This window comes from Trematosphaeria pertusa (assembly GCF_010094035.1).
Source record: "Trematosphaeria pertusa strain CBS 122368 unplaced genomic scaffold BU26scaffold_11, whole genome shotgun sequence".
NCBI lineage: Eukaryota > Fungi > Ascomycota > Dothideomycetes > Pleosporales > Trematosphaeriaceae > Trematosphaeria > Trematosphaeria pertusa.
The window spans coordinates 1,426,641-1,449,063 of NW_022987222.1; the positions used below are offsets into that span (position 1 = coordinate 1,426,641).

The window sequence follows — 22,423 nt, forward strand, 5'->3', positions numbered from 1 at the left end:
CCACGACCTTGGGAGTGGAATCAGAGCCTATAAGACGTTTGCATGCATCACGCGGGACAAACCTGCTTAGAATAGTTTTCAGAAAGGTGTCCGCAGCAATGCAACACACGCATCCTATTGTTCACTGTTCGTCTTGAACACCATCCACTAAAACCCTTCATCCCCGAAATCCCAAATCCACTTCCACACTCACTCTTCCAAACCACACATCTTGCAACCATGTTCTTTTCAATACTTTCCCTCTCTTTCTCACTCTTTCTCAATATTGGTGCCTGCTACAAGATCGATTCATCTTGTAGCGCTGCCGGAATCGAGAAGGATATTCGGAATGCGATGACTCAAGCCTTCGAGATGGTGGATTCGGCACTTGCCCATCTCAGCCAGCAGCCTTGGGACAAGCCGACTACTGATTACGTGCGGAACCTCTTCACGAAGGATGGTCGCGACCCCACGAAGACGAACATGGAGAAGGTGAAACACGTGTTGAAGCAGATTGGGAAAACTTACCGACAAGAGTTGACTGGAAACGTAGAGGTCCCGCGAGACGATGTTGTAAGTATAGACCTTGCAGTTCTATCTTAGATCATTGATGTCCTTGTTTACGTTATATTCTGCGACGATTCCCGCTTCGAAAAACTGGATGTCACGGAGGGGCTCCGCCGGAAACATCTTTACTTAGACAAAGTTAGCGGACAGATTGTCTCCTACAACAAGCACCAGTGCCATGGGGGCATCGCGGGATTTGTGGCTCTCGCCGTAGCCATGAATCCGACCCAATCATTCAGACCGATTAACCGGAAGACGGGTAAAGAATGGTACTTCGAAAAAGAGCTTCCTTCCCAGATCCAACTCTGTCCGTGGTTTGTCGACTGGGTTAAGAACCACGACTACAGAGTCCAGGCAGACGTCGCGCGGAGGGCAAAGATCGGGAGGCGGGTCATCGAGCTGACCGAGAATAACTTTGGACTTCGACAGATAGGTATGGTACCCAAGTCCTCGTATGAAGCATTGACATACTAACCCAACATAGACGCACTATCCTTGCTCGATAAGGTTCTTCTGCATGAAACGACCCATGAACGTGCAGCCTGGCACCAGCGTGAGCTGAAAGACGACGATACGGCGTGTGGGCTTAGAGATGTATGATGCCTTTCGAGTAAGTTCTCCCAGATGTGTTTCAATCTAATATTTGAGCGAAGGTACCCACTCCGAGGAACCATTTCTTGATGCCTCTAGTTCGGCCTCCCGCATATGGTTGGAAATGGGCCAAACAGCTTGCGAAATATGGAGGCGATGTCGTTGGTCTATACAGACCTCGTATAGACGCGCCAGACCACAATTCTGATTCAGTAGCTCTCTTTGCCAGTGGTATGGCATCTCCCCTTCATAGGATTGTGCTTGACTTGTGCTAACGATGGTAGCTTGCAAACTTTTAGATGACACGTGGTCCAGAAGAGTGGATGACGGCAGAGTTGTCCCGAACGTCTGAAAAGGTGCCCATTGATGTACAAAAGCTAGTTTTAGGGTTGGTTTGTTTTGCGGGTTTGACGGGATGGGTACAATAAGTGCTATCTTACACCAAAGACCGTCGAATTATAGGGTCTTCTTCTAACAGCAACAGTGAAGTTGACAGGCCCAAGGGATCGTAGAACAGAGTGCGGAATTGGGATGTTGATCTCGACTTCGAAAATAGGTGCTTCAATAGCTTTGATAGGTTCGAGAATGCGGATGAGCGTTTGATCTGAGATCATGCTAGGATCGTCGCGGCTTTCTTTCAGCGAATGCCAGACGATGATGTCGAGGCAAATGGATCGTAGGGCGGGGAGGCATCGGATAGAGCGGCAGCCTCGATCCCAAACACTGTACACCTCAGAGGGATGGCCAGAGTGAACCCCATTCTCCCAGCGCTCGGTTGGAGATAAGAAAACAGTCGAAATATGCACGTGGTGTATCAGGCTCCAATGGCTCCGAGGAATACACGAGTACAAGGCGATGATCCCTCTCGGGCCTTTGAAGTGAAACTCGTTAGCTGCGTATAGCACCTCCAGTGCCTCTGAGTAGCTGAGCCACTTGTTAGCGGGCAAGCTAAATTGCCGATAGTTACGTACATTTGTCGACAAGTGAGGAGAAGAGCAAGCAGTCCGTCTCGCGTGGACGGCGTGAAAGAATGTCGCACCCCTAGGCCGTCGCCCGGTTTATAGATTCCAAAGCATTTATGCCGCCACATTGGGTATGGGCATTCCATATCTTCGCAGCGCTGACGACCCACACGACCAGACCCATCATCGTAAAGCACGATGTGCATCGGTCGAGTGGGATCCCCAAGCACAACCTCGTAGATGAGTAGGCGCAGTTCAGCAGACAGTTTCCTAAATAATGGCGATTGCAGTTGGCTGTTGGCAGGGTGCATCCGGACGCGGGGTCCACTGCGGGCCAGATCGGCTTCCGGGGATTGGTCAGTGGCCGCCTCCTCTCCCTTGTTCGTCGACCCCATACCCAAGTGGCAAAGCAGCGCCTATTGATGTGGACAAACTGTGGAAGCGTGAGTAGGAAGAGGGTGAAGGAGAAATGGAAGAGGCACAGCAGCTTGGCACAGCAGCTTGGCACCTGGGCAGAACTCATACCGTAGCGCTTTTTTCCCTTGCACCATTCTGCTGCAAGACTTTGTAACAGCCCTTTCTTCTAGTTTAGCTTGGCTCTAAAGAGCGACAGTTTCTTGATATAAAAGAAAAGTCACGTGTTCATCCGGTCTGAAGAATGCGCACCCCATGCCACAATTTGCACTCCCAACCGACCTCGGAGGCACCCTAACCAAACTAACCACACTACGCGTTCACTCTCCTTTTCGGCAGTTACTCCCGCTCCATTCCAGCCACCCCAAGTCAACCAGATACAGCTCAGCAACGACTCTTCACACAACGTGTCCTACCCATAACGCAGCAACACCAGGACGAGTGCAAAGCCGCGTCGGGCGCCAGCTGCGGAAAGGCTACCACGGACGTCCTCATTTCGCCAATTTCCTGGCTTCATGTTGCTAATAATCCCTTCGTTAGTGTTCTCGTCACGCCGATCTACTCTAGGCCCGCAATTGTATCCAAAATTTGATGGCGGGGTCCCGTCCTCAAGTCAATCGACTTATGCACCATTACTCTAGGCCTCAATCCAAGACTTTAATACACGTCCAACCCCACGGCTTCTCAATCTAATCGTGTGGCTGGACTCATGTGCTCGAACCGTCTTTTAGTCTTCCACACAGACCTAGGCACACTTACGTGCTTTCGTAGCTGTCACGTCTTCCGTTACGAGTCGACCAACAAACCCACGCAGCTATCTTTCTCGTGTGCTTCTGTAAGGTAGTTCATTTGAGGTATCTTCCTTGTCGTCGCTTCTTTCCTCTTGCTCCAATAGGCATTCCTAACACTTCACGTCGGCTTCCGTCGATAAAAATTGACAGTGTCCCTTGAATAGTGTTTGCATTGCTACTGAATCCCCTAATTTGTTGCACAATCGTGCCTTACCGTACGATTGGTAGCAAATCTATGGAAAATCCCCCCAAGACATGGGGCCTGTAAAACACCGTCGCACAGCCTATGAACGATAGACGTCATCCGCAACAATGAAGAGAGCTTGGTGTATCGCCGGGGCCACCCGATTTCGCCAAAGAGCCTACCCCCACTCGAAGACCAAGATCCATTCCGTACACCCCACAGGCGGCGTTTTACTCCAGCACTAACAGGTCCTCGCTATCCGATACTACGGGCGAATCAATAGCAGTCCGCGTCTCATACTGTTCCAGCATGCGCTAGAGTTTTGCTTCTTCGTTCTGCAGTTCCTGCTCGGCCTCGCCTACCTTTTCAAGGTACATCATGTTCTTCTTCTGTCGTCTCTGCGCACGTTTCCAGTGTTTAGCCACCTTGCTAATCTGCTTAGTAACAGCGCCCCACCGCTCAGACTAGATTTGCTCTGTGTACGTACGCTAACGAGGGGCAGGGGATGCGAGAGCAACCAAGGCTGCAGGTGACTTTCCGCCAGATGTTGGCGGGGAGCCTTGGACGGCAGGATGCCGTCGACGGCCGCCTGCTGTTGCTTTAGTCTTCGGGACCGATAGAGCGGCTAATTTGCCGCGTGTTTCGATAACAACATCTTCCGTTATCGCAACATCGTCATCCGAGTTATCTTAGAGAACGTTAGATACTAGAGGTTCGTCGTAATCACGCGCCAGCGCGGACACGGCATCGCCATCCACGCCCATTCCGCCGTCCGCCTGGGGAGTAGTAACTAGCTTAGTTCAAGACTTTGCTAGTGCCTTTGCTGCAGTAGGCTGGCTTCGTAGGATCAATCCTATAGGCTAATCTACAGCCCTTAAGAAGTCCTCTAGCAGCACGTCCGGGTTTAATACGCCTGTTCTATTCGCCTCCTGAGCAGCAAATGCACTGTTCAGTGTTAGTCGTGCGTTCGTAACCACGAAGAGCAACTCTGGAAGGGCGAGGCCCTGAGCTGCAGAGCCGACCGAGCTATTCAACTGAGTCTGCTGGATGTCTTCCTCGCTCCGCTCGCTCCCTGCTCCATCCTCTGACTCCGGGACGGAAGAACCCTCCTGTGAATCGGCGGTTCCAAGTCGCTCACATATGCCCCGCATATGCTCTTCGAAGGTGACGTTCCAAGGAATACAATGGTTGGTGAACTGGTGAAGATTCGATGCTGTCGCAAGCAAGAAGCAGTACTTGACAATTGCTTTCAGTCCGTCCTCAAACTGAGCCTTGTCAAAGGGCGGCACCAGCAGCAGATGTTTGTCTTTGACTTGCCGCTTGAGTTCGACATATTCAATCGTTGCAGCATTCTTTCCTGAGCCAACTTCCATGACTACGACAGGAGCTCGGTCGATATGATGGCCGGGCCTAAGATAAGCCCAAGTCTTGGGCCCCGCTTCAGGCGGGTAGTCCTCGGTAAAGGATCCTATCAGGAGACGGACGCGCAAGTACGCGTCGTTCTGCGTGGCGCTCGACGATCATATCCTGCAGGTCTGGTAGCCTGGATAGCAGTCTATTGCTGATCGCATTTGTTAAAGTCTCCAGTGTGCCTCTACGTTTCTTAGGTCAAGAGCCGGCTTTGCGATCGTCGGGCTTGTCCCCTAGCACCTTGGTCTTCCCAGTGCTCTTGGGAACTTCTCCCTCAGCACCTGGCTGAGCCACGTTAATTGTGTTCTGTCCATTGCCTGCCGAGCTCTGTTGCGCATTGAGCCGTGCTTCGTCCTCGGACCGCAGCCTCGCTGCGCGTTGGTCTTCGGACCATTTCGCCACCGCCTTCTTCCGGACGGAAGGAGAAGGAGACGTGCAATTATTGTCTTGCGCGACGGTCGAAGCATGATCTGAGCTATTAATTGAGTTGTGGAACAACGAAAAGAGACCGTCCTCGAGGTGTGTCTTCTCGACTATTAAGATATTAGACTTGAGTCCCGAAGCTTCAAGTGATAGCAAACATACCCGCTGGTTTTGCAGTCAGATCGATGCTGACGCCCAAGACCTCGAACCTCTGGATATTATCGTTCTTCTGCATGAGGGTCTGGCGGAATTCCAACGCCTCTTTCGCAGGAACAGTCTTGCTAAGAGCTTTGAGAGCCATCAGCATGTCGCTAAGGTTCGGTACTGGAACCTTGATATCCGTGCGATTGTATGCAACGGTCTAGACAATGCAATACAGCTAGACCAAAATAAGCGATGCCGGAGCCATAGGGCTACCTTGCAGCCCGTTTCGCATTGCTTCCACCCAGTTGAATGGGCTAGGCGGAGCGAACGTCGATGGGAAGCCCATGATGTTGTCTTCGCGTGTCACAGGTGTGATAGCCTTGGACTCCAAGGCCCAGCTGTGCATTGTGTTGTCTGGGCAGGCAAAGAAGTAGCCCCTGTGAAGAGTAATGAAGAGCTTAATCAGAGCAAGAGCTCTTCCCTCCTGGAGGACGAACTTATGCTCGCCGTAGCTAGGCAGGATTGCCAGAATCTCCTCGAGGTTGTCGTGCGAGACAGAATGATGGAGATCCCGGAAGAGTGGGAGGAGGGCTTGAGGAAGCCGTAGAACTTTTATGTTCGCATCGACCTCCCTTGCGTATTCCTTCGAATAATCGAAGATGAGATTCGTCGAGATTGAGGACAAAGTCGAAGTCGAGGACAGAGGCAACGTAGAAGTTGAGTCTAAAGCTGTAGCTGTAGAGGTCGAGGATGTGATACGGCGTTTTAATCCAATCCGAGAGGGTATTTTATAGGGCAAGGATGCGCCAGTGCGGCTCGTGCGCAAGACTCCTCGAGTAACTTTGGCACCAAGATTGGAAAGGCTCTCCTGGGAAACTTTTAGCTTTGCACTATGAGGCTCTTAGCCGGGCCAAGTTAGGAGGGTTAGCTAGTTTAGTTGAGTGCTCGAGGGTTTGCTTGTGCGGTAGTGCTGGTGTAGAGCACCCTCAGGATTGCAAGAGCCGATGGGGTTTTATATGTGCTCGAGTTCGTATCCTATTCGGTCAGTGAAATAGGAGAGATTGCACCGCCCGTCGGAGGCTAAGCCATACTGCCTGACTGACTGACTGAAATCATTGAATTGACCTATCTTTCTGGAAGCTATGCAACTATTCTGCGTTGATGTTCTCACGGAGACGCAGCTGTGCCTATTCTTGCCTCGGTTGCCACGATAACAACCTGCGCTGGTCCTAAGTCACCGTCAACCACAGCAGTTGTCCCGTTCCATTAATCTTGCGAACAGACTCCAATTCATTACCCTACCCTCGATTGACTCCCGGATGACTTTTGCGGCCAAAGTCCTGCGTATTTTGCCGCCACAGACTAGCATAACCAGAAGACGAGTCGTGATTGATATAAAGCCGGGACACCAACGCTACAACGATGCCCTTTGATAGGCACAGCGCAGATGGCGGACTTCTTGCCCGACACGGCGAAGCATTCTACCGCGATGCTCCCGAACAGAGGTTCGAGTGCAGCGAGGAATGCAGCGAGGAACGCTTCCTCGATTTGCTGAGCTTTGCGACTCTGCCGAGCGGAGACGTCGTGGTCGTATTTCAGGTGCCCTTTGTAGGCATGGAAGTCCAAGCGCACTGAGTAGGTGGCCATAGTAGGAATAGATGGCCAATCCGGGATCCACACGAGTCCGTAACGCAAACCCTGCTCAGGCTTCACTGCGTTGGGCGAGGCCCATATTTTCACCACGTAGTAGGAGTTAAACGCCGTTTCGGAGAGACTTGTTGTGTTATAGTTGCCCAGTTCGATACGAAAGCCACTTTTACGAGGATCCAATAGTTAGTAAAGAACCTAACAGAGTACCATGGATTTACAACGGATAGGTCTCTAAGGAAAAGTTCGAGGTAGTTCCCATCCGCCATTAGCCACTCGCTGAAAACGTCTCCGTTCAGACACATTCATCCACCCTTCGACCTTTTCCAGCGCCACGTTAAAAGCAAACAGACGCTTTACGGGTCCTTTCAACCGCAGTGAAGATCAGAAGCTCACATTTCGTCAGATATTAAGGGGGGGAATAATGTTAGGGCGACGAGAGGATGGTTAGGATCGAGAGGACATACAAGGGCAGGGGCGGTGAAGCGGCGCCATGCCTTTCTTAAGGTTTTGAGTTTTCTTTCGTTTCGGGTTAGTTAGAATGCTGTGTGCTACAGCGATAAGTAAGACTCCGGCGTTCACGGATGTTTATGGTATTTTGGGTTTCTTACGACTACATGTTGTATGGTGGTTCTTCGTCTTTTGTACTGGTGAGGGGCCTATTCCGTGGATAGTCTAAGAGACTCTAGGATGCAGCTTGGTGGGGTGACTAAAAGTGAAAGGGTACATTCAAGGCGGTGGAAGCTCTGCGTGTAGGATCATTGCCGGGCTAGCTCTTTCGAGGCAGCTGCTGATGTAGAAGAATAATCACGGAAATGGCACCGCTTTACGTAGTTAGCAACGATGGCACGCACTGAAGGATGTGACGGGAATGTCTAAAGAATCGCACCTTTCCATTAGCATCTTTCACTTATTTCGGATACTATTATACTATCAAACGTCAATCCTTCGCAAGCTCTATAACGCTTTCTCCCCTAAGAGCGGAGAAAGATCCCGAGATTTTCGAAGCCTATCAAAAGATCTGTTCGCGAAGAAGAGCTTGCAGCTCATACTTCTTAAAGAAGAATCTTACATCACCGGTAGGGAGGCTCACCGACGTGGCGCTGAGGGAGCTCCATTCATTATAGAAATCCTGCGGTGACCAATATCGTCGCGTCATGTTCATCTCTCGGGAGTTCCAAAGCCCACCGGGGTCTCCGTTGAACTGAATGATGCTGGTGCCCGCTACAATCTGCTTGATGGCTTCGCAGAATGATACCGGCAGGTCGCAAGGTAATTGGAAGCGCTTGAGTAGAGAGTCTCTCTCACAAGTCAGATTCCACTCGTTACGAATGATGCCGAGGCTGATCTCGCCATGTTGTTGGACCTGGACTGATTGGATTAAAGTCTCTTGCAAACCGGCGGCGTGTTTGATCATGGTCCAGACTTGGAGAGTCTCCTTCTCGCTTCCTTCGAGGATAAAGCGCAGGGCTCCAACCGGCATTCCAGAGCTGAAAAGGGACAGGCTCTCCCCAATCCAATCGGCGAAGGATCTAAGGAAACGGTGCGCGCCAATACCTGTTGGTACGTCATAATCCCAGAATTGATACTCTAGCCAAATAGGCGGCATCAAACTATTCCACACCCCCATATGCACCTCGATCCTGAGCTTGGGGTTTTCGATGCAGCAGGGAATCAGGCCGCTTGCATGGCACTCCGGGTGAGCTGCACCTCGCATGTCTTCTCGAATGATGATTTTCTCTCGAATCCGCATGCGTTGTTCACGTCTGAGACGGCTCAGGAAGTCCACGGCCACGGCGGCAGCGGAGAAATACCAGGCAACAGGCGCAAGCGGCTCCAGCCAGTCGACGTCGCCCATCCGGTCTTGAATGTTTGGGTCGGTCAAATAAGCTTCCAGAGCAAGATCCTCGTCGCTAGGTATAGACCACCATTGGGGCTTCCAAGCAAACAAGGCCGACTGTGAGCCGGGTACAAACGGTGGTGGCTTGCCTTGCGGAGTGAGAGGCGTGCGGAACGCTTCATCGAGTAGGTCGTCGAAGACCGGGTGGGAGGATGCTAGCTCCAGCGTATAATGGATCGCCTCGCAGAAACTTGCTGACATCTGCCACCGATGCGCCCAATCCACATGCTGCATACATCTAAGCTCGCGGCCGTCCTAAATCGCACGCACTGCGGCGCGGTAATAGCGGGCGATTTGGGGAAACCGCTCAGCAACCTTGTCCTGCGTCGCCGGCGTGACGCCGCCGGCCTTGGCGACGTGGTGGAGGATATGCATCTTAAATACCAGCTCGCAGTCGTGGTTCCACTGGCAGGCTTGTAAGAGTCGGCCAACGAGGAAAGCGTAGCCCGTCTCCGGGAGCTTGGTCAATCCTGGCCCACTTGGCACTAGGGCCGTGATGTGGCCGTCCCGGAAGGTGCGGTCAGTGACCGTCGAGTTGGAAAATGTCTTTGAACTGGTCCAAACGCCGGCCTTCTTGCGCTGCCCCGTCGTCAATGTAGCCAAAGCGGGCGATGAGGTAGCATAGTGCCTCCTGGCGAAATTCGCTAGCGGCGGGTTCGCCGATGCTCATGATTTACGGGAGTGCGTCCTTCTTGCGGAAGAGAGCGTTGGCATCGGCAACGTTGGCGACGTAGAAGTAGGTCTTTCCGGCCCTCGCCGTGAGAGCCTGGGCCAGGTTTAAGGGTGGATTTCAAGGCTTGCACGTCCCAATCGTTGTCCTTTTGCAAGACTTGCTGCACCGCGCTAGCAATGCGAGCTTGGGACTGCCCACGGGTAGGAACCCGGGGGCTAGCGTGCATCCTCAAAGCAACCAACTCTGCCGGCAAGTGCGGCTGCCCAGAGCGTATGTTTGTTCACGCGCACGTTCAATCGTCAATGCACCTGGGCAACGCTCCTTCACACAACACTTCGAAACAGGACACCATTGGGGGACCGAATGATGGAGTAGGATTAAATAGAGCAACGCAGTACCTTTGTAGTCATTAGCGAAGTGAAAACTGCTGCGCTGAGTCCTTTTGTGCGTAGGCGTAACCAGCATAACCTCTATAGGTTGGTGACTCAAAACGGGAAAGATCAATCGATCAATCAATCAATACGCTGCTGCGCTTACGAGCTCGTTCCAAGGTTCGTAATCATTCGCAGTGCAGCAGCTTAACGTAAGCAAGGAAAGGAGTGTTGCATCCCTTCCCAAATTCGGATGACTCTAAAAACTCTCTGGGGCGGTGAGGGGACCTGACGAAGGGAAAGACTGGATGTGTGAAGGCGGAGCGAAGGATGCCTAGGGATGCGTTGCGCAAGGCTATCGCGGAGCTTGCCTCCTTTTCACTCTTCCAACTGACTTTTACTCGTACATCCAACACGTTCCCACCTAGTGAAAATTTGCTTCACCGTACTCGTGCCCAACTTCTCCCGTTTTGGACAAACTGTACAGTCTCGATCAGCCAGATCAGCCGCCATCCGCGTCACTATCCACATCACTATGAGCAACACCCCAGAACCCTCGCGCGCATCTCCGCGGATCCCGCTCGATCTCGAATGTCTCTACACCGGCCTCATCGACTGCAACCTCGCATCCACGCTTCGTCTCATCCCTTCCTTCGAAGCTCTCACCTTCCACGCCCGACCCGGCAACTCGCCTACCCCCGTCAAACTCCTCATCGGACGATACGGCGACTCAGATGTGTACGCCTGCCCCGACGGCTCGGTCCACCGGGTCGTCGTCCGAGATAGCGCGCTACGGAAGAAGGGCACGGTTCTGGGCGTTGATCGGCCTATGGGAGACTCCTGCGCGCTGGTTCCGCCGTTTTCGTGGGGGAGGGCGCTTAAAGAGGGGTTGGTGAGTCCGATGGGCGCGGAGGTGACGGCGCTGGTGCAGTTGTATTGCGGTCTGTGGGCTGTGGAGAATGGCAAAGCGGACCTGGATCTGCCGGTGCCGCGGTACGGCGATTTGGTTCGGGCGTTTGAGACGCTGCAGAAGGCCATAGAGACCGACAAGATGCTACAGCCCAGCATGCGGAGTGTGCAGGTGGTGGAAGATGAAGAGGAGGCGGGGGCGGGGGCGGAGGCGGAGGCGGAGGCGGAGGAGATAGAGGGGAAGGCGGAGCGTGAAGAGTATGGAGAATGTTTTCAGAAATCCTCACGGATGCGCTCTCAGGGAGGATGGCTCGCATGATACATCGACCAGACGGTAAGGGCAGCCGTTCACGCATTCTAGCCTATCGATCAGGGAGGATTGGAAGCATGGACGTGCATCGGAGTTAGTGGAAGGGCTCGACGTGACCCGTAGGGCTGAGGACGAAGAAGACGAGTACGACCGGCCAGAGAACGTCGCTCTCCTCCCAGATTTCACACGACGCTGGGGGCAGCGGAGCATACAAACTCCGAATAGCTCACTTTTCTCGCCGATCTCGGGCATTATCAGGAAGGTACGCTACGTCATCGGAGGATTAGAATGGGAAATAGGCTCGCAGAGGCGCAAAGACAGAGCGCAATTTGATTTCATTGAAGCGGCTGTGCTAAATCCTCAGTTCCTATCTCTGTTGTGTTAGGCCCATGTGTCTGCAAGAAAGGGTATCACTATCATGTGAAGTCGTGCTCTGGGGTATATAAAGCTCCCAGCCCCGCTCAATCTCGATTCTGCAGCAGCTAAGCATCACCACCTCCAGTACCCCGCCTCACTCAACTAAGGTCTCTACTCTCGCGGAGGTAACACCCCTCCTACCCCACCTCCCTTTTCCCCGCCAACAGCGATAGGATCTCAAGAACTAAGCCCCTAAATTCACCGCCTGAGTTAAGCCGCTTGCGATTACTCGGCGATAAAAGAATTCATTCCATCTCCAGGTATAGCGAGCATCTCTGCGTAGATCAAACCAGAGCTCACCCACTAAGTGCTCGAGGTAGTCAATATTAATTTTCTGCAACCATTTCCAACCCCCTAAGGTCCTTCACCATCTCTCAAGCCGACCCAAGGCTCCCTTAGCCGGCCACCGACACCCAGCTATCAGGATGGTCACCACAACCCCTGGCGCTCCTAGACTCTCTCAAGCCACCAAAACCTTCCTCAAGAACTTCTTCGATCGACTAACCCAAGAGAACCTCGAAGACGTCTTGGTAGTCCTCCCTCACTATGAAAAACAGCGGATAGAAGTCCACGACACCGCTTCCGCTCCCGTCAAGCTCTTCGTTGGACGCCACCACGGTCTACTCTTCGCATGCCCCGACGGTACAATGCACACGCTGACCTTGTACAATGGCCAAATCCGCTCAGTGACTAGAGAGAGCGACATGATGATGTTCGCCTCATCCTTCGTAGCATGCGAGCCTTTCAATCGCGTAGATGAAATGCGTCTCGGGCTCCGAGGTAGTCCGATGGAGCCTATGTCCCTCGCTCTAGTGCAGCTGTATTGTCTCGTGTTCGCCATCGCAGAGCGGGACGCCGACTTGGATCTCCCGCTTCCTAAGCTCAAGGACTTGGTGCGCGCGCTCAGGGCACTCGGCAACGTCGAGGAGGTCGCGGAGAGCGTGAGGCATCTTCGGGGCATCCTCCAGGATAATAGGGATCCGCGCAGCTTCGTGGTCCTGGGGTTGAACGTGGACGTGACGGGCTCGGACGTGGCGGGCTCGGAAGGTGTGTTTAGTCCACGCACATGCCCCGCGGAGCTCCGTACTTACTCCCATCTAGAAGACGAGCATACACCCACCGAGAGCCTTACTAGCTCTACGCTTCCGCATACGCCCCTAGCTCCGGGTAGTACTTCTACAGCTCAACCAGCGGATATGGACCCTTCACCTACTCCATCTCTTGCCAAACGCTCGGGTTCTAGCCCGAAGACTAAGGTAGGAACTCCTGCTCTCTCCCGAGACTCCACCCGGTCGGGGCCCGACTCCACTCCTCCTCTGGAACTAGATAGCGAGAGCACGGACGACGACGTGGAAGCCCGCCTGACCGCTCGTTCTCTAGAATTTCTACCGGGCAAAAAGGGACCCGCAGTACCAGTCTGCTCGACGGCTCCTTCGATTCACATATCAAGCGGGACGCTGAAAGCGCTCGAGGATGACGTTGGCGACACGCTCCTTGAACACCTACCGACCCTGAGCGGCGTTAACTTCGCAGCACACGGGAAAGGCCAGGAGTATTTACATCTCCGCCTCAAGCTTGGAACCTACGCCGATAAACACGGGCCCCATTCGGCTTGGAAAGTATGGGCGTATCTCAAGCCGACCAGCCACGCCAACAAAGCGCCCTCACTCTACATAGAGACGGGCTCCGGGACCCGGGCTGAACATCTTGCCGCGGACGTGCTTCTCACATACGCGGAGTCTGGACAAGTGCAGTTGCGCTTTCCGTTCGACCGTGTCCGGAATGTAGACGAGCTGAAGGCTATAGTGAAGTACTACTTCCTGCATGCGGCGAAGGATAAGCTGCGTGGGTTCGAGAACCATATGATTCCGTGGAATAAGACCTTCGGCAACGACATGAGGGAGATCTGTAGGCGGGTCGAAGCCGCTCCATCCGAGCGACTTGCCGACCTTCTCCACGACGAACCAGCAGCCGAATCGGTCGGTAATATGTCTGCGCATGCGGCACTGGGTAGAGAAGCAAACGGTGTGTCCGCTTCAAGCAAAGGAAAGATGCGTGTCCGAATCGGTGTCTCCGTCGACCGGGGGAGGTCAGTCCTTGGGGAGACAAGCGGCAATACAATGGCCACGAGTTCTCGGCCGACATGGAACAGCCAGCAGGCCGCCCAGAATGCAAAGAAAACTGGGCTCACCAAGCTGCCTGACTCCTTCATTGAGACCGTCGTCGGTGACGGCTCCTTTCGAGCCACAAACGCTCCTAGGCCAAAGAAGCGAACTAGCCAAGGAAACCGAACGTCGCTCCGTGCCACACCGAATTCAGGCCTCGATGACGACACGACTGCCCTGGGTTACAACCGCGACGGGAGTGCAGTTGAGGCTGGGGCAGCGGTCGGCAACGAGGCAGTCTCAGGCAGCATCAGCGAGAGCGATGAGAGCTCGATCTACTACGACGAATCAGACAGCGAAGCCTCTCGCAAGGTACAGAAACGCCTTCCTACCCATTTGTCCCGGAACGCACCGCGCTCTGAGCGCCGCAGCGCGGGTAACCAATCCCCGAACGACGCCAACAACTCTCGTCTCTCTAGCCGCAAGAAGGGCAAGGAGAAGGAGAGTCGCCGTGCATACCGCCGCAACGGGCGTCCACGGCGTCGCGAAATGAGCCACATCCTCTCCAAGTGGCGCGGCGCGATCAGGAAGCAGACCGCAGAGGTGTCCAAGGCCAAGAACGTCGCCCGGGCTGTTGGCAACAAACTCCTGAGGACTGCTATCGCGTCCAGCAAAGCCCATAGAGCCTTGTTTAGACATGTCGACAAGCTGTGCGAGATGATAGAGGGGTCAACTAACCAGTTCCTAGACTTGCTCCAGAGGGAGCAGCAGGTGCGACCGGCGTCTAGCACAGTGGAGGGCTGATGATTGGGTGTCCTCATTATTGCTGCAATGTGCGGGAAGGGCTTCGAAGTGCTCCCTTGTTGAATCTATGATAAGGGGGTATATTCTCGGGGGTTTCATGTTTCTCTTTCTTGGGTGTCAGCGCGATGACGTCGCACTACGGTATGGATTACCCGTAACTTAGGGAATTTTCCGAGAATTGCCTCTAAAACACACGCTTTAGGGGCAATTCTCGGAGAACTTCCTAACTTAAGGATAATCCCTACCATGGTGACAGTACGGATCAGTGGCGGCCGACCTGCAATTCGGTAAGGTTCTCTAGAGCTTTCCAGGCAATTCATCAATGGTCATTGGGGAATTCTGTTTTCTTCCACCGCGTTCAGCCGTGCCGACGGCATCTGTGATGTGTACTTGCTAACGGATCAACAAAATCCCAGAGGGAGTCGAGAAGATGTTTTACTATGTCGACTTCAGCACCGCCGTTGGAAGCGACTACCTAGAAAACCCGATTTAGTGAGAATGTAGCGTAAGACGTGATAGAGACGTCTTACAGCATCGTTCAGTTTAACCCTCTTCTACTTCACAGCCAATCTTGTGCTGCTTCCCGCTATGCTTCAGCAGTAGAGAAGTTTTAAGTAAAGCGCAACCGCGTGGGCCGCTGTGTGGAATGCAATGAGCGATGGAGGCGATGGCGAAGTCGTACTTCCTCAAGCGACGCTTAGAGATGGCATACCCGCTTAAGTGTACAGGATTCTGTTGGAACATTCTCGCGCAGGCGGCATTGACATGGAAGAAAGCATGCGATGACGATGCACGTGGGCGACCAGAGTCCAATACCTCTCATATTCCTTTGCTGTGAGTGAATCTCATCTCATTCACCTAGGGGTAGGGGCCAGCAGCCGAGCTTTATTTACCTCCGAACAATCGACATTTGCGTCCGCATCCGAACCGATTCTTTTCTTTCAAGCGCAGCCTCTCCAAGAATGGCCCCACAGTCAACAATCACAACGCGCCCTCTTCCCGCCTCATGGCGCGCTGAGCTTGACAGACTGCGTGCCCGACTCTCAGCCCGCGGCCTCCTCGCCGTTCTCGACTCCTGCCCACCACCCCCCTCTTTCCCCTTCCAACGCGATGCCTCCCGCGCACCAGCCACCAAGCTCTTCCTCGGTTACCGCAAGCTCACCGACACCACCACGCGCGTAGAATCATGGGCGTACCTCGTTCCCGATCTCGAAACCGCCGCCGTGCCACCGATCCTATTCCGAGACGAGCGGGCGACACCATCTCGCCGTGCTGGAGCCGATTCGCGACCCAGGGCAGCGACAAGCCTGCTGCGGCGGGCGGGCGATCTGCACGTGCCGTTCTGCTTCCTCCAGTATGATGGGTCGCCGGGGGTGAGACATGTTCGGGATATGCTGTGTGCGATTGTGTTGTACTGCTTCCTTGCGGCTGGGGTGCGCGACGAGGCGCTGCGATGGAAGGACTTCACAGTTATGCTGGAGAAGGCGTTGAGATACATCAAGCAGAGCGGGGAGTACCAGCTGTGGATCGCCGCAGACGGAGGGTCGGAGGCCACAATGGACGCCGAGGCGACGGAAGACGCATTAGATGTCGAAGGGTTGGACGATTCGGATGCAGAACAAGAGCGAGACATACCGAAAGATTGCGAAACCATCTGGTCCATGGGGAGCCAAGTTCTCGTCCGTGATTCTGCCACCCTCGCAGACCTCCTGCAGCGTTTGGGTGACAAAGTCCATCTCCTCGACTTGATCCCTTGCATGGATGTCTACTTCACCCAGCAGACCGTCTTCCCAGACGATTTCCCCTACCGCATGCTAATCGGCACATGGCGCCCACGCACCCAGTCTTCCACGCTCAACGTATTTGTCTACCTCATTAATCCCGAGAGACCAAATTACTCGCCCACCATCAAGCTGTACGCACACGACTCGCCGAATCAACAATTGGTTGAATTCAGCCTGGCAAAGCTGGAGGACTTCAGCCCGCTTGAGCCGTTCAAGTCCTTGAAGAGTACGGATGGCGCTTCCACAAAGCACGAGACGAGGAAGCTGCAAGCACTCATTAAGTATTATTTCCTGCTTATGGAGAACGAAGGTCGGTTTGGTGATCCAGGCATCCGCGTGCATGATGGCTTCGTCAAGGCACTTTGCACGGCTTGCGGTGATTTGAGGATCGCTGAAATGGAGATGTGAAGGCCGATGAAGTCGACCGCGAGAGGAGGATCGTTGGGGGTATAGTTGGACAGCAGGGGATGGCGGAGTTTGATGGTGGAATGCACTCGTCGAACTCGACTGTTCCGATGCTTCGGAATACGCTGGGGCTAGTACATCGCTCCCCGTTTATCCGAGCGTGAAATCACTCGACTCATGGAGGACATTTGCACCGTAGCAGTGTCATCGATCTTGGCTTTCTGAGATACCTCGGCCATGGCCAAAGCTAAGAGTCTAGGATCAGGAGGAGAAGAGAAGGCCTCTATGACCCCAGCGCGTTGCTTAGTGCGAGACAAATCTGTAGATGCTCATGGCTCATGATTCTTACTCTTTCCATAGACGCCGATGCTGCTTCACGGAAACTGTTCGAAAGGAAGCCCGATTAGTTCGGTGAAGTGTTCCAGGGTGGCCAACACCTTCTCATCTTCAAATCGCCGCCCGACCAACTGCAGACTGACCGGTAAACTATGGAATTCTTCCGAATCCCATAGTTTGCGGTTATCCTTGTCGTGACCACTGAGAGGCTTTCCTTGCTCTTCCAAGCGATCCTTCTCTTTATCGACTTTGCAAACCGGAAAGACAACTCCAGGATAGTCGAGAAGATTCCACTGGGACGTATAGCCCCAGTACTTCGCAGTATCGTGCTTCGGTGCGACACCAGGCCCGACGGGGCAGAGTAAGGCGTCGATCCCGGACTTCTTCCAGTGCAGTGCATATTCTTTCCGATATGCTTCGCGTTCCTCAAGCCAGTATGTAAGTTCTCCTACGTCGAGCTTCTTGACGCAGGGATTATCCTTAATTATCCAGTCGGAGAGCGGTCGCCACGGTTCACCGGATGAGTTGATAGCTTCTGTGTCCTCTTCTCCACCATCGGTAAAGTACAGCGACGAGAGTATGGCCCATGCCTCATCATGCAGGTACGGCTCGAAATCCGTAACCTCGACACCCTTCTCCTTCAGCCTCTCCGTTGCCATCTTCAAAGCTCGAGTGATTGGTGGATGTGGGCGTACGACTCCGTCATGCCATAGGACGCCGATTCTCAAGGGTCGATCCTTGGGCAGCTCAATATCTCTCCACGGCATTGGGATCAATGCAGGCTCTGTCAGCCATGGCTCGGCGTCAACAATAGTCTTCATGAACAATGTCAGGCCGGTAAGAGATGTCGATAAAGGACCTAGCACGGACTCGATGACGTCTGCTCCAGCCATGAGATAGCCCCATCCATCAGTCGGTATCCGAAACGCCGTTGGTTTGATCCCGTAGATACCGCAATTTGCGGCTGGATTGCGTATTGAGCCGCCTACATCGGAGCCGATACCAAGGCACGAACCGCGCAGGGCAATTAGAGCGCCCTCCCCACCAGAACTACCACCAGAAGTCACGCGCGTGTTGTAAGGATTGCTGGTAACGCCGTAGAGATTCGAGTCCGTTTCCAGATGCATCATGGTCTGAGGTATCGTTGTTCTGCAGTGAAACACCGCACCTGCATCCTGCAGAATCTGGAGGACATGCGCATCCTCCTTCGATATGTTATCCCAATGAGCAACGTATCCTGTCGTGCATCGCAAGCCTCGAAAGCCGATGTGTTCCTTAACGCTGACAGGAAGACCATGCAGAGACCCTATCGGTCGTTTGTGCTCTTCATAGTATGCATCCAGCTCTCGTGCACGATCCAACGCCAAAGAAGGAAGAAACTCGGTAATGCAGTTTGCGAGGCCTTGTGCTACCGCTGAACGCTGGAGAAATGCTGTCGTAACTTCGACCGCGGAAAGTTGCCCCTTCGCCAATACGCTGAGAAGTTCCTCTGGGAGGAGTTTGGTGATTGAGATGGTTGTAGGGTCCAATAGCTCTTCCGGGATATACATTACGTTCTTTGGGAGATCGGCAGCCACTTCTGGAGGAGTTGGTGATACCTGTGATAGAGTGCGATCTCGATGATCCCGGGCTTCCTCAGCGACGGCTTGCCATGGCCGGTTAGACTTGCCCTTAGATGACGGCATGGCGATGAACAAATGAAGAATAGTGTGGCCGATTACTGATGCGGTGGCCTGCACCAAAAGTAAGGCTAGATATTGGAACGATCCAACGGCAAAAGGCGTGTAATGGGGGCAAGCGGAAGAGGATTGAGACGGAATTGATGGCTGAGGTTGGGGCTCCTGTATTACTAAGCACGCTTCGGAGAAACCTTCCGCCGCAGCTCAACTTTTTCTGGCGGCTGCGTCACCGCAAACCTGCGCAATCACCTTCCAACTCATGCTCACTCTTGCCTTTCACTTCGTCCGGCGAAAAAAGCTTCCACTAGCGCGCGCGCTCGGGCACTTAAATCAATACAAAGATTTTCCCCCAGCCTTTGTGCTCCCATCCAACGTGCTCTGCTTTGTTGCCTCTCCCTATACAACACAACAACGCCCGGCAAGGCTCATGAGGAAGGTTTACCCAATCTCACCATTCGCGCAACACACATCTCCAAACATGCCGCCGAATCCAAAGCGTAGAGCCGCCGGCCGAAAAGGCCGCAAACCCTCTCATTCCGAACCTTACCAGGTACCCGAAGGCTCCAGCTCCGTCGCTGCCCTGCCCTCACAACCGATGAAGCAGCATCCAGGGATGCCGATCAAGCAAGACACGATTGAAGTGGCCGCACTCTACGATTCTACAAGCGGCCTCAAGCCTGTCCCCTTTTCTAGCATGGCAGATACGTTAGACCAAGGCCTTCTGGCTGGTTTGAATGGAATGGGATTCGAGTAAGGACACCTGGCATCTCCGTGACTAACCAAGAACCCGGGCACTGCGGTTTGCTCAGCCCACCTAGAGTCCGACGAGGTATCTCCACATCCATTTGACGGCGAAGGCGGCGCTCTTGCTGATCTGCATTCCCATTCGAAAGGGCCATGCTTCGCTTGATCTGCCCTCTCATGACGCCGTTACTTGGAGCCTCCGCCTCGGAGCATGATTCCTCCGCTGTCCGAACGCGCCAGAACCCGTGGCTTCGTTCTCCTGTATACAAGATCTAACATAACTAACTTCTTCAGGTTTATGACTCCGGTCCAGCAAAAAGTGCTTATGGAGCTCCCATCTCTATCTACTGATTGCCTTGTTCAAGCCAAAACAGGTACGGGAAAAACGGCAGCTTTCCTCCTTCCCGCGATCCAAAACCTCCTTTCGGGATACCAGCCCCCCAAGGGAAAGGTCGGCATCCTCGTCATCTGCCCGGTTCGGGAGCTTGCCTTGCAAATCGCGAAAGAATGCGAAGGCATTGTGGCTTACCTTCCCAGAAAGATAGAGTGCCATACTGCCTTCGGGGGAACGGCGCGCGCCTCGAGTTTGTCGAAATTCCTGAACGGGAATCCAACCATCCTTATCGCTACCCCTGGTCGTCTCGATGATATCCTGGGTGAGGAAGCAGTTCGAGAAAAGTTCACCCATATCCGGACTCTTGTTTTGGATGAAGCGGACCGCATGCTCGACGCTGGCTTCGCACCAGCAATCCATAAGATTCTAAGGCGACTTCCCCCCAAGAGCGATGGGTGGCAAGGCATGTGTTTCTCCGCCACACTGCCTGAGAGCGTTAATGACGTCGTCAAGTGTGTGCTCTTCCCTGGATATGTGTCTCTCTCTACCATAGACCCCAAGGAGGCACCTACGGTTGAGCGTGTCCCGCAGTTTTGCGTTACAGTCCCTTCCGTGACGCAGACTTTCGCTGCACTCCTTGCCCTCATCGACGCAGAATACGAGCAGGATCCCCAGGACTTCAAAGCCATCGTTTTCGGCACGACCGCGAACGGTGTCGGCTTGTTGTACGACATGTTCAAACAGGCTTTACCACAATTCAAGATCTTCCAGCTGCACAGCCGCATGAATCAGAACTCGCGAACAAGGACCACGGATGCCTTCAAGGCAGCCTCGACTGGGATACTGTTCGCCTCCGATGTCGTCGGCCGCGGTATGGATTTCCCAAATGTCGGACTGGTCATTCAGCTTGGTCTTCCCTCAAACTCGGAGCAGTACATTCACCGTGTGGGCCGAACCGCACGAGCCGGCCGAGACGGTCGAGCAGTCATGATTCTCTTCTCGAATGAAGGCTTCTTTCCGAAGACGAACCCGAGCCTACCAATACAGCCGTACCCTGTCGATATTGTCTCCAAGATGCCGAGCTACCAACCCACGGTCGACAAAGCCTTCTCTCATGTTGACGAAGAAGCGAAGGCGAAAGCATATCAGGCCTACCTCGGATACAACAAGACCTTCATGAAGAAACTGAGACTGAGTTCGGCGGAACTAGTGCGTATTGCGAACGAGTACGCCATCGCAATGGGATGTCCGGAGCCGCCACTAATCGAAAAGAGAATCGTTGGGAAGATGGGGCTGAAAGGTGTTCCAGGCCTGAGGATTGGCTCGAGGAAGGGCAACGGGGACTGAATCGGTTCAGGATGGCCGATGAGAAGGTGATGAGGAACTCGAACCGCGCTTCCCTTACCTCGTGGGTGAGCTGAAGCCTGCTACTCTGCACCTACGCTGTCGGAGCTATTTCGCTATGGCGCCGAATATTCTGGGTTTTGTGCGCGTCCCGTATCTTGAACATGGTTCGAGAGCAACACACACCTTGCACATGAAAGCTAGTTCGAGGTGAGCAACCGAGTTAGCGGGTTCCGGAATCCTGCCGTTTGGTGAATCATGGTCAATGACCTGAAAAGCGAATTGCCTTCGACTGGTTTTTTTTCTAGGCGCGATTGTGGCTGAGCGCCACCCATAGAACATTTTCCCACTTCGGTCATCTTTGAGCAAGGGATGACGGTGATTGCTCCGCACACCCGTGGAGCTCAGCTGCCGGTGCTTCAAGTGCGGCTTGCTAGCTACACACCACCTTTTGTACTCTGTCTTGCTTCTTTCTTTCAACTTTCGTTCATATAGACGTTCCTCATTGCATCCAGGCCACTCATTCTATTCTTGATCAGTCTTTCGCTCCGAGTTTTAGTTTCTTCCATCGTCTACGCTGGTATACCGCCTGCACCTACCAGCCATGTTCCAAAAGTTTCTAATCGTATGCTCGTTGGGAGTATCTGTACTACCATCGCCCCAAAACAGCGCTAACGGGCAGTACCCCATCCCAGGCTCAGTGCAACGGCGGCCTCCCTTCTTACTTCCTCATTGATCAAGACTCACAATCACAGCCCAAGCGTACCTCGCCGCTGGGAAGAGCCAAGGTCTTCACGCCCGCCGCCTTGGAGCTGGACCATGATATGCAAGACCTTGGGGCCGGGATTGTAAGTCAAGGAAACACTTGCGCGCTTGTTCGGACATTTGTGCTATCTGCGTAGCATGCAGCTGTGGCGAGCAGATCCTCCGCCGTCTGTATCGAGCGCTCTGGGCAGTGAGTATGGTGCTTCGTGCGAGGTGTTTGCACGCCATGATGCGTTTACGTGGCTTGGGGAAAGCGAGACGCAATGAACCGTGTCTTGGAGAGTCCATCGTCGCATTCGAATTGCCCAGCTCAGCTTCCCGGATCTCCCGTACCACCTCATAGAGCCTCACACGACTCGCTTCTTCCCAGTTCCCTTCCCACATATATAAGCCCACCCTTCGCACCGCACCGCATCCTCTCCTCTCCATCG

The 22,423-nt window shown here is 53.7% G+C and overlaps 10 protein-coding genes across 10 annotated transcripts; 5 read left to right on the top strand and 5 right to left on the bottom strand.

The window, feature by feature from the left end:
• The first annotated feature begins 303 nt into the window (after positions 1–303).
• BU26DRAFT_577960 (uncharacterized protein) lies at positions 304–1,472 on the top strand. Its single transcript, XM_033834414.1, has 3 exons — positions 304–534; positions 583–979; positions 1,031–1,472. Exons 1-3 carry the CDS (start codon positions 334–336, stop codon positions 1,144–1,146), a joined length of 714 nt encoding a protein of 237 aa, XP_033681343.1. The 5' UTR covers positions 304–333; the 3' UTR covers positions 1,147–1,472.
• Positions 1,450–2,524, bottom strand: BU26DRAFT_607544 (uncharacterized protein). Its single transcript, XM_033835765.1, has 2 exons — positions 2,109–2,524; positions 1,450–2,061 (listed from the first exon to the last, which is right to left on the bottom strand). The coding sequence occupies exons 1-2, from the start codon at positions 2,492–2,494 to the stop codon at positions 1,569–1,571; spliced, it is 879 nt and encodes a 292-aa protein (XP_033681344.1). The 5' UTR covers positions 2,495–2,524; the 3' UTR covers positions 1,450–1,568.
• Positions 2,525–4,348: 1,824 nt separating this feature from the next.
• On the bottom strand, positions 4,349–4,861 carry BU26DRAFT_567829 (uncharacterized protein; the record flags this gene model as incomplete). The annotated part of the gene is made up of 1 exon (XM_033833702.1): positions 4,349–4,861. One exon carries the CDS (start codon positions 4,859–4,861, stop codon positions 4,349–4,351), a length of 513 nt encoding a protein of 170 aa, XP_033681345.1.
• Positions 4,862–5,096: 235 nt separating this feature from the next.
• BU26DRAFT_507933 (uncharacterized protein) lies at positions 5,097–7,381 on the bottom strand (the record flags this gene model as incomplete). Its single annotated transcript, XM_033827037.1, has 5 exons — positions 5,097–5,431; positions 5,484–5,609; positions 5,739–6,333; positions 6,879–7,278; positions 7,323–7,381. The coding sequence occupies 5 exons, from the start codon at positions 7,379–7,381 to the stop codon at positions 5,097–5,099; spliced, it is 1,515 nt and encodes a 504-aa protein (XP_033681346.1).
• Positions 7,382–8,124: 743 nt separating this feature from the next.
• BU26DRAFT_507934 (uncharacterized protein) lies at positions 8,125–9,387 on the bottom strand (the record flags this gene model as incomplete). Its single annotated transcript, XM_033827038.1, has 2 exons — positions 8,125–9,240; positions 9,283–9,387. The coding sequence occupies 2 exons, from the start codon at positions 9,385–9,387 to the stop codon at positions 8,125–8,127; spliced, it is 1,221 nt and encodes a 406-aa protein (XP_033681347.1).
• A 1,204-nt stretch (positions 9,388–10,591) lies between these two features.
• Positions 10,592–11,284, top strand: BU26DRAFT_567832 (uncharacterized protein; the record flags this gene model as incomplete). The annotated part of the gene is made up of 1 exon (XM_033833704.1): positions 10,592–11,284. One exon carries the CDS (start codon positions 10,592–10,594, stop codon positions 11,282–11,284), a length of 693 nt encoding a protein of 230 aa, XP_033681348.1.
• An 833-nt stretch (positions 11,285–12,117) lies between these two features.
• On the top strand, positions 12,118–14,601 carry BU26DRAFT_507936 (uncharacterized protein; the record flags this gene model as incomplete). Its single annotated transcript, XM_033827039.1, has 1 exon — positions 12,118–14,601. The coding sequence occupies one exon, from the start codon at positions 12,118–12,120 to the stop codon at positions 14,599–14,601; it is 2,484 nt and encodes an 827-aa protein (XP_033681349.1).
• Positions 14,602–15,306: 705 nt separating this feature from the next.
• On the top strand, positions 15,307–16,978 carry BU26DRAFT_66153 (uncharacterized protein). The gene has a single exon (XM_033836172.1). It carries the CDS (start codon positions 15,564–15,566, stop codon positions 16,791–16,793), a length of 1,230 nt encoding a protein of 409 aa, XP_033681350.1. The 5' UTR covers positions 15,307–15,563; the 3' UTR covers positions 16,794–16,978.
• Positions 16,946–18,924, bottom strand: BU26DRAFT_66148 (amidase). The gene has a single exon (XM_033836171.1). It carries the CDS (start codon positions 18,809–18,811, stop codon positions 17,165–17,167), a length of 1,647 nt encoding a protein of 548 aa, XP_033681351.1. The 5' UTR covers positions 18,812–18,924; the 3' UTR covers positions 16,946–17,164.
• Positions 18,925–19,418: 494 nt separating this feature from the next.
• BU26DRAFT_432522 (DEAD-domain-containing protein) lies at positions 19,419–21,230 on the top strand (the record flags this gene model as incomplete). Its single annotated transcript, XM_033823979.1, has 2 exons — positions 19,419–19,555; positions 19,844–21,230. The coding sequence occupies 2 exons, from the start codon at positions 19,419–19,421 to the stop codon at positions 21,228–21,230; spliced, it is 1,524 nt and encodes a 507-aa protein (XP_033681352.1).
• Positions 21,231–22,423: the final 1,193 nt, after the last annotated feature.

What these genes read in the sequence shown, in the direction of transcription:
- BU26DRAFT_577960 (XM_033834414.1), top strand. Translation starts at nt 334, where the DNA reads ATGACTCAAGCCTTCGAGATGGTGGATTCGGCACTTGCCCATCTCAGC. An exon ending in AGTTGACTGGAAACGTAGAG is followed by an intron (nt 535 to 582) that starts GTCCCGCGAGAC and finishes GTTCTATCTTAG; the next exon opens with ATCATTGATGTCCTTGTTTA. An exon ending in CTTTGGACTTCGACAGATAG is followed by an intron (nt 980 to 1,030) that starts GTATGGTACCCA and finishes AACCCAACATAG; the next exon opens with ACGCACTATCCTTGCTCGAT.
- BU26DRAFT_607544 (XM_033835765.1), bottom strand. Translation starts at nt 2,494, where the DNA reads ATGGGGTCGACGAACAAGGGAGAGGAGGCGGCCACTGACCAATCCCCG. An exon ending in CTCCTCACTTGTCGACAAAT is followed by an intron (nt 2,062 to 2,108) that starts GTACGTAACTAT and finishes CAAGTGGCTCAG; the next exon opens with CTACTCAGAGGCACTGGAGG.
- BU26DRAFT_66153 (XM_033836172.1), top strand. Translation starts at nt 15,564, where the DNA reads ATGGCCCCACAGTCAACAATCACAACGCGCCCTCTTCCCGCCTCATGG.
- BU26DRAFT_66148 (XM_033836171.1), bottom strand. Translation starts at nt 18,811, where the DNA reads ATGCCGTCATCTAAGGGCAAGTCTAACCGGCCATGGCAAGCCGTCGCT.